The following is a 12,899-nucleotide window of genomic DNA, read 5'->3' as shown; positions in this document are numbered from 1 at the left end:
TTTTTGTTTGTTTCTATGTCTGACTGAAAGCAAAATATTGTCCTAATATGACAGATTGGTTACGCCAAATAACCTTAAAAGATATCTAGTCTTAATGGTGTGTGAAGTAAAAGGTTTTAATGTGTTGCCCTTGGTGGAGGTATACATTCTATCAAGTCCCCTTTAGTTGGTGTGTCAAAATATTTTCTTTTGTATTTGAGAAAGATAATCAAAGATCTATGTATTACTTATTCTTGCCATATAAAATAAATTTAGCAGTTTCAAGCTTTTAATTTTTTCTACAAAAAACATGTTTTTAAAAAGCAAAATTGGCAATTTTTTTTTGGGGGTGGTGCAAGTAGTTGGCCTTGCACCAGCCCTGAAGCCAAATACACCACAAGCCTTCGTTCCCACCTTATCTATGTGGCCAATTTCAAGGATCTATGTACCTACCCAGAATAATTTAATACCCTTGACTCTGGATAATAAAACCTTGGACACCTGGTGGGATCATGTGTATCAAGGATTGTTACCAGTGAGGGAAGCTTATGTCATTTGAGCAGTTGAGGAACAAATATGATTTGTCTGATTGAACATTTTTCTGTTATCTGCAAATAAGATGTTTCTTAAGGGAAAAATTGGGACCATCTAAGACCCTACCTGACTGTGGTGACGTGGAGATTCTAATTTGAAAGGGGAATGTGTGTAAATTTATCTCTAAGATGTATTACATATTCCAAAAATGAGGACCTGAAGCCGGGCTTTCACAGATGGGAGTCAGACTTGGCCACAACAATCAATGAAAGGTGGTGGGAAGACCTGTTTATAGACAGCATGACTGGAGTCGTCAATGCCAGATACAAGATGGTGCAATACAACTTCTTACATCAGCTGTACCTCACACCACAAAAATTACACAGATCAAAGACTGAAATTTCAGAGATGTGTTTTAGGTGTAGTGTGGAGGTTAGAACCTTTGTCCACACCACCTGGCTGTGTACAAAGGTGAGACCCTTCTAGGGGACATTCTGAAAAAATTATAAAAATGGATTTTCCACAGAATCTGGAATTGTACCTTCTGGGAGACATTGGGGACATGAGTTTTAAACTATCCAAATACCAAATTCAGTTCGTGAAGGTCGCCTTGTTAATATCCAGGAAGTGTATCGCGGTCACGTGGAAGTTCGACTCCCAATTAAATACCACATGATGGAATATATAAATGCAGAATTGTATTCCCCAGGCAAAAATTATGTACAATCTCAGGAGGAAATGTGACACATTCATTAGAGGGTGGCAACCCTATTTGAAATATTTTGTATGCAGGTTTGACTAGCTCCCCCCTTAGAAATATGGGTACTGTAACAATCAGTCCCAGCATGAAATGAGTGGGATTAGGAAATGAGACATGACGCAGACGATGTGCTTTTTTAGTTCTCTTTTTATTCCTTACCTTTTGTTATTTAATCACCCTGGTTGTTTCTTTCCTAGGTTTCTGTAGAAGCCGTTGACCCACCAGTATTTGTATCTGTATAATTTATATGACTAAATTTTCATTTGTATTGGGATAGGGGGGCTGGGGAGGGGGATAAATACAGACTCTGTATGTTGAAGAAGATTATATTGTTTGTTTGAATTTTTATGAGTCAATGAAAATCAAAAATAAATTATTAAAAAAAGATCTATGTACCTGAAGCCCCTGTTCCCTCATCAATGCCTGTCATTTACTGTATACCACCTTTTTATGTTTGTGCAACATCTCACACTGATTAACTTCCATTGCAATTTCCCTGCCCATATCTGTCACTGATCTGCATGCAGTTATATTTTTTGATAACTCTATACATTGTTCACAATACCACAATTCCTAGTTCATCTGCTAACACACTAACCCAACCAACCACATTTTCATCCATGTCATTTACATGAATCCCACATTGTTGATCCCCTTTGCAAAACATCACCCCCCACCCCCAGCCAGAATAACCCACTTCCATCACTACCCTGTGTCCTCTCTGAATCCAGATTGCCAATGCACCATAGATCCGTGTATTGGATTAGCCTACCACGAGGGGCTTTGTCAAACTCCTTTCTAAAACCTTGTAGACGACATCCACTGCCCTACCCTCGTCATCAATTTTGTCACCTCCTCAAAAATCTCAATCAAATTGGAAAGACATGACTGGCCCAACACAAAGCAATGCCCCTAAACTCTCCATGCCTTTCTAAGTGTGCATAAATCCTATCCTTAAGTGTGTTCTCCACTAGCTTCCCTACCACCAATCTATAGTTTCTTGGATTAACCACAATTTCCCTTTTCTCTTCACCTGTCTGGTGTCTAACACTGACCAGTGTTCAGATATTGTCATTCACGTGGTGTTGTTCAGGGCTGACCAGCATCCTGGAGTTATTTTGAATTACTATGCTGTGTTCCCCAGGTGGATACAAAGGCTATGGATTGAGTATGATGGTGGAGATATTTTGTGGAATTCTAGCAGGGGCTCATTACAATAACAACATCCAGCGCTGGAAGGAGACCAAAACGATGGCTAATTTGGTAAGGTCACTCACTTGGATCTCAGTTTCAGCACCCCTTCCCTCTCACCCTATGTATACTCGCCCACTGTACCCTCGCCATCTGCTTTCCCACCCTGAAACTTTGTCAAAAATCCCCGTTCTGTCACCTTATTGAAGGTTTAGCACCATGGCGTGCATTCATATCCCTCGGTACATACACCCTTATCCCTGATCTGGTACTCTTGCCCTCACACCTCTGGTATCCCTGGCCCTGGCCTCTCCCCTTTGTGAAACTGCAAGTCTGCAATCCTCCACTACCTCCGCCTACCCTCAATCTGTACCATTATCTCCTGTACCCCAACATTTGTACCCTTTGCCTCAGTATTTCTGCCCTATTTTACTACAACCCTGCACCCGACACCCCAACCCTATCCCTTGTAACCAAGCCTGCAGTGTCTGCATTATGCACTTCCATTGACCCAATAGGTGGACAGCCAGGGTCTTTTTCCCAGAGTGACAATAGCAAATACCAGAGGACATCTGAACAAGGTGAAGGGCAGAAAGTTTAGGGGAGATGTCAAGGGTAGGGTTTTTTAAAAAATAAACACAGAGTAGTGGGTGCCTGGAATGCATTGTCGGTGGTGGGGGTAGAGGCTGGAACAATAGGGACATTTAAAAGACTTTTAGATAACTATTTGTATGCAAGAAAAAAATAGAGGGTTATGGGTGTGAGAAAGGGAAGGATTAGATTGTTGTGAAGTAGGTTTGCATAGGTCAACACAACATTGTGGGTCAAAGGGCCTGGGCTGTGCTGGAATGTTCTCTGGTCTGTGCCCCCGAACCGGCGAATGTGCTGTGTGTATATATTGGGTGGCTCAGGGCTGAGGGGAACCTTTCTGCGCCCAAAGCTGCCAGAGGAAGTGGGAGAGCAGGGACAATTGTAACATTTAAAAGACATTTAGATAGGGGTATCTGGTTCAAATGCTGAAGTGGGCAACTTGGTCAGCATGAACAAGTTAGGCTGACGACCTGTTTGCTTGCTGTGAAACACTGGAGTCAAAGGTAGTATACCCACCACCTGCTGAACCTCAATGGTTCAAGAAGGCAACTCATCACCACCTGTTCAAGGCATGTCAAATAGGAAACTAAATGCTCGTTCAGTCTGGGAAGCTCACATCCCTCGAAAAAACAAAAAATGACTTTCAATACATGCAGGATTGCCCAAGAATCACCAATCTTCCAGTAACGGGTGCTGAATATTTGAAATAGAAGTCAAAAATGTTTGAAACACTCAGCCATCAGGAGGCACCCATGAACCAAATGTAATGTTTCAAGTTAAGATCCTTTACACAGAAACTTTTACCTTTCTCTTTCAGAGATGCTGTCTGACCTCCCAGTATCCTGTTTGTATTATTCAAACTTTTGCAGCTACTGTCATTCTGCTATCCCCACCACAGGTCAGAGAAGGACCAACTACAGATTCTGGCAAACTAAAGTTGACTTTGATCACCAGAATCCAGAGAGCCATGAAATGAGTCACGACTTCATGTTTGAGTTTCTGAATTTTACTTACTCATTCACACACTGTTTGCAGTCAAGGCTGGTCTTTACTTCATCCTTCATTGGCCCTGAGCTAAGTGACTCACTTCAGGGAATCAGCTATGTTGCTTAGAGTTTGGAGGCATAGTTTGACCAGAACGGCTCAGGACATCAGGTTTCCAACCCCTGCACTGAAGGCTCAGAGAGGAAGGAGGTAAGAGCAGGCAGTCACAAAGGGAGAGGCTAAGGGTAGAATCTTTGAGAATCACTCAAGGCCAGTCTCCAGGGGCACTGGAAGATATCAGGCAATGTTTCCCCGAAAGACTCATACTCCAAATGTCACGTACTCTGAGACTGCAAGCAAGAGCTCCCCAGAAGCATCTCACCTTGACAAATGATCCCCGTTCAGCAGGAGCCAATACAGAGATTTCTGGACCTTTCTATTTGGTTCTTGTGTTGGATTCCCCTTTCACTTCTCTTTGCACCTCTAGTGTAGTCACTAACTCTGACACTTGTGCTCCCACCCCTCAGGGACAATGCTTCCTTGCCATAAACCCAGAATGCTTTGCTCCAGGATTTACCTCAAGGATGTCAGACTTGCTGGGAATACACAGAAATCTGGATCCGGTGAGTTTTATCAGTTACCTATTGTATTTGGTGTTTAACTGTCAATGAGCATAACAGATTAGCTATTGGTTTAACTATTAACTGGTGTCACTCTACCTACAAGTGCTTCCTAAGATCACTCTGACCTTGAACAACCTGGTTACAATGCAAAGTCCTGCTGTTTTGCTCAGCCATTTTTCTCCTCTCAGCAATTTGAGTTTAACAATAACACTGGACGACAATTTTTTTCAAACGGTTTGCTTCCTGAAAAAAAATTATGATAGACAACTTCAAACTGAACACAGAAGATAATTTCAGATTTGCTGTATCACATTAGAAGTTGGAGAAACATTAAATAAACTTTTATTAAATTTAGCATGCTTAATCACATAATGATGCGGACACATTGCATTAGTTCACCAACCTAAAAATGTTCTGCTTCTGATTTTAATTTGTACTCAGCATCTGATGCCAGCATTGATGGAATCCAATTACCCTGATACCACTTTTCCATGGTCGCGATGTCCTGGTGAAACCTTTCACCATGTTCATCACTGACTGCACCAGGATCAGCCGGGAAGACGTCCAAGTGCGAATGCGGAAAATGAATTTTCAATGACAAGCTGCACTTCATGGTTTTGTCTGCTTGAAGTAGACTTAAAGTATGACAGGAAATCACAAAAAATTGATTATATCTAAAAGACGGTATGTGATAGGAAAGTTTTAAGGTTATTTTCGTGATCAGCAGCCCAAAATCCATAAAATACACCCAAAAGTGTTCAGGAAGCAAAGTTTTCATTTTCCTGTGTAATTACAATGGCACAGTTAGCGTAGTGGTCATTGCAACACTGTTACAGTGTTAATGACCCAGGTTTGAATCCCATTCTGTCTGTAAGGAATTTGTATGTTCTCTCCATGCCTGTGTCAATTTTCTCTGGGGGCTCCAGTTTCCTCCCACCATTCAAAATGTACCAGAGATTATAGGTCAATTTGATGTGATTGGGCTCTTGGGCTGAAATGACCTGTTACTGTGCAATATGTCTAAATTTAAATTTAAAAACCAATAAGCCAATGGCACGAACCTGCTTTCTCCTGAATTTGAGTGCAGAACCAATAGGTTTAGCCAGAATCAGGAACTTTCTAAAACAGATCCAGAAATTTTAGAAATCATCTTCCAAGAAGTTAGTGCTACTGGGAGATGGTCGTTGAGACAACTCACACTACTATTCTTGGGAACCGAGATGATTGATGCCCTTTTGAAGCAGTGGGAACCTTTGACTGCCACAATGAGAGGTTAAAAATATTCATGAACACTCCAGCTAGTTGGTTGGCACAGATTTTCAGTACCCTGTCCAGGGTCTGATGCCCTGTGAGGGTTCACCCTCTTGAATGTTGTTCTGACATCACCCTCACAGACAGGGTCCTCAGTCTATGCAGGGATTCTAGTAGGCACTGTTTGGTTCTTCTTCTCAAAACGGGCATAGAGGTGTTCAGCTCATCGGGTAATGAAGCATCACAGCCATCTATAGTATTCACTGACACTTTGTAGGCTATAATGCCCTACACTCCCTGCCATAGCTGAAGTGTATCTGTCACTGTCTCTAGCTTCCTCTGGAATTGCTACTTTGCCTCAGAGATGGCCTTCTGCAGGTCACACCTGGTCTTCATGCAGAAATCTAGATCCCTGGCCTTAAACACCCTTGTTCTTACCCTCAGCAGGTTGCAAATCCTCTGATTCATCCAGGACTTCTGGGTGGGGAACACTTGATATGTGCGCATGGGCACACATTTGTCCACACAGGTCTTAATGAAATGTGGCAACATATTTCAAAGAATCATCACCCTCTGGCTGAAGATATTCCTCCGCATCTCTTTTCCAGGTGGACACCCATCATTCCTGAAAGGTGCCCTCTTGTTCTCGACTCTCCCACCATGGGAAAGAACCTTTGTACATCTACTCTGTCCATGCCTTTCAACATTCAAAATGTTTCAATGAAATCCCCCCCACTCATTCTCCTAAATTCCAAGCACTGGCCAAGACCTGTCAAAAGTTCCTATTATAATCCTTTCATTCCCAGAATCATTCTTGTGAGCCTTCTCTGAACCTTCACCAACATCAGAACATCCTTTCTTAAATGAGGAGCCCAAAACTGCTCACAATACTCCGCGAGGTCTCACCAGGGCCTTATAAAACCTCAACATTGCATCCCTGCTCTTATATTCTACTCCTCTTGAAATGAACGCTGGCATTGCATTTCCCTTCTTCACTGTGGACTCAACCTGCAAGTTTACCTTCAGGCTCTCCTGCAAGAGGATTCCAGGTCTCTTTGCACCTGGGTATTTTCAATTTCTCCCCACTTAGAAAATAATCTGCCCGTTAACAACAAGAATGCCTTGGAGTAGGCACAGGACTTTGTGAAGGGGTGAGGGTGAACAGCCAGAAGTCATGGTTCATGTAGCTACCATAGATAGGAGGGATGTGATCCAATGACATAGGTCAGAAGAATGTTCAAGGGACTAAGTAACAGGTCTCGACCACCACTGCCCTATGACACTGAACTCCACCATTATGAAATGCTTCAAGGGCCTGGTGATGGAAAACATCAAAGGACACCTCCCAGAGATGCTGGACCCATTTCATTTCGCCGATGGAAGAAACTGTTCCACAGACGATGCTATAGCCTTGTCCCTTCAATCTGTCCTGACCTACCTGGAGAATGACGTCTCATACGCCAGACCTTAATTGACTTCAACTCAGCATTTAATACGATCATTCCCCAGTGGCTGGTGGAGAAGCTGTCCTCGCTGGGACTCAACACCTCTCTCTGTAACTGGATCCTGGACTTCCTAACGGAAAGACCACAGACTGTCCGGGTCAATAGCCAAATATCATGGAGCACCATCACACTGAGCACTAGAGCATCTCAGGGCTGTGTACTCAGCTGCTCCTGTTCTCGCTATTGACCTACGACTGTATCGCCAGATCCAGCTCCAACAGTATCATCAAGTTTTCTGATGACACAGCAGCAACAACAATGAGTTGCACTATAGAGAAGAGCAGGAAAATCTCGTGAAATGGTGCGCGAGTGACAACCTGAGTCTCAACGTGGACAAGACAAAGGTGACGAGCGTGGACTTCAGGAGGACCAGGAATGACCACCATCCACTACACATCAACAACTCTGAAGTAGAGAAAGTGGAGAGCATCAGGTTCCTTGGAGTTCATTTAACTAATGACCTATTGTGGACACTCAACATCTCACTTGTCAGGAAGGCACAGCAGCACTACAGTTCCTGAGAAGACTGAAGTGGGCAAGGCTACCATTATGTCAACTTCTAAAGGAGCTCTATCAAGAGCGCCCTGACTGGCCGCATCACAGTGTGCTATGGCTGCCACAGAAAAATGTATTGGAGGTCAATCCACAGGACCATAAGAGTGGCAGAGAGGATAACTGGAATCTCCCACCCCCCTCCATTGACATGATTTACTGGGATTGTTGTCTGAAGAGGGGGCATAAAATCCATTGTGGACCACTTCCACCCTTCACACAGCACCTTTCACCTGCTCCCATCAGGAAAGATACAGGAGGATCAGAGCCAGCACCACCAGGCTGAGGAACAGCTTCTCCCCACAGGAAATGAGAATGTTGAATAACCAAAGGATCTGCTCACACTAACCGTTCGAGACTCTCAAATTCATGAATCAATATTTAATTATTTATTTGTAGAGATGAAATACTTGTCCTGCATGTGATTTGTCTATGTGTGTGTGTTATGCCTGGTTGTGTGTCTCAAGTTGTATAGCTGTAATTGAGACAGTCAAAGGATGGGCACGAGTGGCTGCTCACTAGCCCAGATTGAGAACTGAAAGGTAGGACAGAGGTGCTGCACTGTGAGTCAAAGTTTGCCTTACTTTAGCATCACAGGGTCCAGTGCAAGTTGGCAATGCCCTGCTGCAGGGTCTCAACCAGAAATTTCAACAGATGCTGCTTGACCAGCTGAATTCCTGTGTGTGGTTCCTTTGTTTAGTCTGAGTCCTGCTCATTCAAGTTTCAGTTCAGAGGCCACCGCCACCTCCTCTGGCAGTTCATCCTAGACACCAACTGCTCTGAAAACTTTTACCCCTTAGATCCCCTTTCTTCCTCCTCCCCCATAGAAAGGCTTTCTACCCCATTTATGCTTCTCATCCCTCAGCCTCCTTCACCCCACTGACTGAATCTTTCCTCTGAAACCAAGCTCTCCAATCCAGGCACCACTATTTTCTGCTTGCTCTCCAGCTTAATCACATCCCTCCTGCAGTGTTGTGACCAGAACTGCACAAATACTCTCAGTTGACCCAACTCCTTGGCTCAGTGTCATAGCTGATACTTGCATTCTAAGATCTTTGTTCCACAACATTCCTGCCTTGGCCTGAAACTACATCATCTTGTACTGTCTGGGTTAAATTCTATCTGCCACTCTCTTGTCCACTTTCCCAGATCTTGTCATTCTTTAAACAACCTTCATCATTGTTTGCTATGCCATCAATCACAGGGTGTCATCTCAAACTCACAGTCATGCCACTGACTTTGAACATTATTCATGTGTCTGACCAACAAGATCCCTGATCCCTGCAGTACAGTCTACCAGAGAAGAAACATGCTTTACACCCGATTGGAGAATAACATCCAGTAGTCTGGATTTTGTGTTTTAGCTGCAGGGAATATTTAGACCAGTGGTTCTCAACCTTTTTCTTTCCACTCATGTACCACTTTAAGTAATCCCAATGTCATTGGTGCTCTGTAAGGGATTGCTTATGGTAGTATGTGAGTGGGAAGGGAAGGATGAAAATCATTGCTCTAGACCCAATTGTTACTGAAATATTTTGCTTGAGAAAAATTGTCCTTGGCCCATTTCCTTTGGAGTTATGAAACCGTGCACATAATTCAATGAGGTACAATTAAAACAGTGGTTTTCAAACTTTTTCTTTCCACTCACATCTCACCTTAAGCAATCCCTTACTAATCACAGAGCACTGATGGCATAGGGATTACTTAAAGTGGGATGTGAGTGGAAAGAAAAAGATTAAAAGCACTGAATTTTAGACGCTCTCCCTTGGCACTGCCCATCTGCTATGACCTGGTCATCCCCCATAATGACTGTCAGGAGTAGTGTCATGGAAATGGACAGCACTACAGTGTGAAGCTGCTGGATACATCTTTGCATCTGGAAACTAGGAGGATTGCAGTAAACCATTGGACAGCAGATCTGACAACGATAAACCCCAGCACCACATTGAGTGAGGCTGTGGCTCTACTCTTGATGCCTGTTTTGGACTGCAGCCCAGTCAACTGGATGGTGTGTTTGTACCCTCAGAGCATCCCGGGGCTGCCTGTGCACGTCCCTGGAGACCCAGAGCGCCAGCACATCGCTGAGTGTGAACATTACGGTGGCATACCATACCACATCAATGTGGTGGACCACATGGTGAGAGCAAAACTGCCCAAAACCTTAAGCAGATCAGAACTAGGTACATTCTGAGACATGTGGGGGGGGGGGGGGGGGGTGGAAGAGAGAGAGAGAGGGATAAAGGGAGACATCAGAGAGTGGGATAGAGAACGGGAGAGAGAGGGAAGGAGGGAAAGTCAGAACAGAGAGAGATGATAAAATTCTCCCACAGAAACCAGCAGATCAGAACTGGGCACGTCCTGAGACAGGTGGGGAAAGGGGAGAGAAGAGGGGAGGGAGGGAGGGACAGGGGAGAGGGATAAAGGGAGACATCCAAGACAGAGAGGAGAGACAGAGAGGAGAGACAGAGAGATGATAAAATTCTCCCACGCAAACCATGGGGCAACTGTGGGAAGATTACAAAGCTACGGTATTAAGAGTAGGTTCCACATAGGTCAGAATGAGGGGAGAGAGGGGTACAGGGCGAGTGAGGGGCAGAGGAGGGAGGAGAGAGTGAGGGGTAAAGAGGAGAATGGAGAAGTCCTATAGAAGTGAGAAAGGGCAAGGTGAGTGGCAGACCACGGATCGAATTGTTTGTCAGCAACCTAATTCTGCATGCTTTCCAGACCTTTCACTGTATTTACTGGGGAAGGCAGGTGGGAAGAGTGGAGAGAGGGGTGGAGGGGCAGGAGGGAGATGGGGTTATTCTCATCTGTACTTTTACTTTTTTTAAAGAACTCTGTGGCGAAGGAACTAGGAGTCAAACCTCTCCCAACGAACCACACAATTGATCATTAGTGGCCATCAGATCCAATCAATCCGATCGAGTAAGGTAGCAAGGGACCGAATGGCCCCCTCTTTTGTGGCATCGTAATGATTGGTTTGTTTCAAGGCCCTGGTGGGTTGCAGGGCCCTGGACCCAAATGCCTAAGGGGTTGGGCTGTGGGTCAGAGGGAGCAGGAGCCAGCTTTGCAGGTTGATTGGGACACGGTGTTGGGTGAAACCTGGCTCTGAGACCCCGGTTTGTGGGTGGCATACTGCAAAAATGTGCAGCCAGCTTGTACCGCACTAAGGAGGTTGCTCACCAAAGGTTCCTGTCCTTGTGTCACCAAAACCAGACTGAACTCAGACTCAGAGAGATCACCCCACCCGACCGGCTTCCACTTGACCCCTCTACCTGCTCCTCCGTGGTCTCTGCCTCCAGTTCAGCACCCCATCACTTCTTGCTCCATGTTCTACCCCACTGGCTTTTCCCTGTTCCCTCTTCTGTCCTGACCCAAAATAATGGCCAAGCACTTCTCTCTACAGATGCTGCCTGCCTGCCCTCCACCTTCCCCTTCACTCATTCCACACACACATCACACCTTTACCATGATCTCGATCAAAGACAGAGAACAGTCTGAAGGGGCTTTTGGAAGAGTCTAAAGAGATCTTTTTTTGGCATATTGGCCTTCATAAACCAAAGTATTGAGTATAGGAGCTGGAATGTTATGGTAAAGTTGTATATTGGTGAGGCCAAATCTGGAGTATTGTGTGGAATTTTGGACACCTAACTACAGGAAAAATAGCAATTGGAGAGAGTGCAGAGAAGATTTACTAGGACGTTGCCTGGACCTCAGGACCCAAGTTACAGGGAAAGGTTAAACAGGTTAGGACTTTATTCTCTGGAGCATAGAAGAATGAGGGGAGATTTGATAGAGGTATTTAAAATTATGTGGGGGATAGACAGACCGAGGGTCGATGAGCTACAAACCAGAGGACATGGGTTAAGGGTGAAAGGGGAAAGATTTAGGGGGAATCATCTTCAAACAGTGGAGGGGAGTGGACAAGCTGCCAGCACTCAATTTTAACATTTACGATGAATTTGGACAGTTTCATGATGGGAGAGGTATGGAGGGATATGAACTGGGTGCAGGTCAGTAGGACTAGGCAGATAAATGGTTTGGCACAGACTAGAAGGGCCGAAGGGGCCTGTTTCTATGCTGTAATGTTCTGTGGCTCCTCGTCCTGCATTCATGCCCAGCCTTTCGTCCACGGAGGAACAATCTATCGGGTGAAAGCGCGTTAAACGGTGCAAGACTCGAAGCAGAACTGGAGGCTGACAACTGTTGCCGTCGAGTTCATGTGAACAGGTGCCCAGAGAAAGTTATTCCAGCCTCAAACCCAACACCTCCCTGAAAGCTGAATGCGACCAGCCAGACGAGGGAACAGCCCTACTCTGTCGGACGCTGCCAATGACCGAGCGAGTTCCTACGAAACCCCGTGCCTTTGCCACTGACCTTGGCCGGGTGGAATTTCAGCCGCGGCTGCCATACAGGGTCAGTCGCCGTCTGTTCCCCAGCGAGATGCAGTGTGTCATGAGGCACCCCGCTGCCCGAGCCTTGCGGCTCTTGCTCCCGCGGCTCCGGCACCACGTCCCGGCCGCCAAGATAATGTCCAAACCCGGTAAAGAGGAGCTAACAGTTCTGGTGAGGAAGAGGGGAAGGGAGGGGGAGAGGGGAAGGGAGGGGATGAGGCGGATTACAGATCTTCCTTGCTATTGCTGCGGACGGGCTCTCACTCTAGCGTTGCAATCCACAGGAGCACACCATCGGCTTTGTTGTGCTGACCGCTTCGATGATGCTTCCCTCCAGCTATGTGCTTGCCCACCTGGTGCCCTATCGGCGCGGGACCAAGTTCCACTGAGGAGGCCACGAGTTCCGGGCCCAGCACACAGCTCCATTTGCAGCAATAAACCCCTTAAAACACAGATTGGCGTCGACAGCTTCTTCCTTTCTGCACCCCTCCTCCCAACCCCATAACCTGCACTACTCCTCCCGACCCCACACTCG

General features: G+C 45.5%; 2 protein-coding genes across 3 annotated transcripts in view; both read left to right on the top strand.

Annotated features, from left to right (window-relative positions):
* Positions 1-11,864, top strand: part of LOC138746307 (uncharacterized oxidoreductase YjmC-like) — a 65,681-nt gene extending 53,817 nt beyond the window's left edge. The window contains exons 10-13 of one of the 2 annotated variants that reach the window (XM_069904534.1): positions 2,418-2,536; positions 4,567-4,662; positions 9,997-10,107; positions 10,804-11,864. In XM_069904534.1, the coding sequence (XP_069760635.1) occupies positions 2,418-2,536; positions 4,567-4,662; positions 9,997-10,107; positions 10,804-10,866 (389 nt within the window). In that variant the 3' untranslated portion in view covers positions 10,867-11,864. The remainder of the gene's footprint in view (positions 1-2,417; positions 2,537-4,566; positions 4,663-9,996; positions 10,108-10,803) is intronic. The other variant, XM_069904532.1, reaches the window with a different exon arrangement.
* A 423-nt stretch (positions 11,865-12,287) lies between these two features.
* On the top strand, positions 12,288-12,817 carry cox8b (cytochrome c oxidase subunit 8B). Its single transcript, XM_069904554.1, has 2 exons — positions 12,288-12,536; positions 12,649-12,817. Exons 1-2 carry the CDS (start codon positions 12,303-12,305, stop codon positions 12,751-12,753), a joined length of 339 nt encoding a protein of 112 aa, XP_069760655.1. The 5' UTR covers positions 12,288-12,302; the 3' UTR covers positions 12,754-12,817.
* Positions 12,818-12,899: the final 82 nt, after the last annotated feature.

This window comes from Narcine bancroftii, chromosome 1 (genome assembly GCF_036971445.1).
Source record: "Narcine bancroftii isolate sNarBan1 chromosome 1, sNarBan1.hap1, whole genome shotgun sequence".
NCBI lineage: Eukaryota > Metazoa > Chordata > Chondrichthyes > Torpediniformes > Narcinidae > Narcine > Narcine bancroftii.
This window is presented reverse-complemented; position numbering and strand designations above follow the sequence as displayed.

Coding starts and splice junctions, on each gene's coding strand:
- cox8b (XM_069904554.1), top strand. CDS start 12,303: ATGACCGAGCGAGTTCCTACGAAACCCCGTGCCTTTGCCACTGACCTT. Junction 12,537..12,648: donor AAGAGGAGCTAACAGTTCTG/GTGAGGAAGAGG, acceptor TGCAATCCACAG/GAGCACACCATCGGCTTTGT.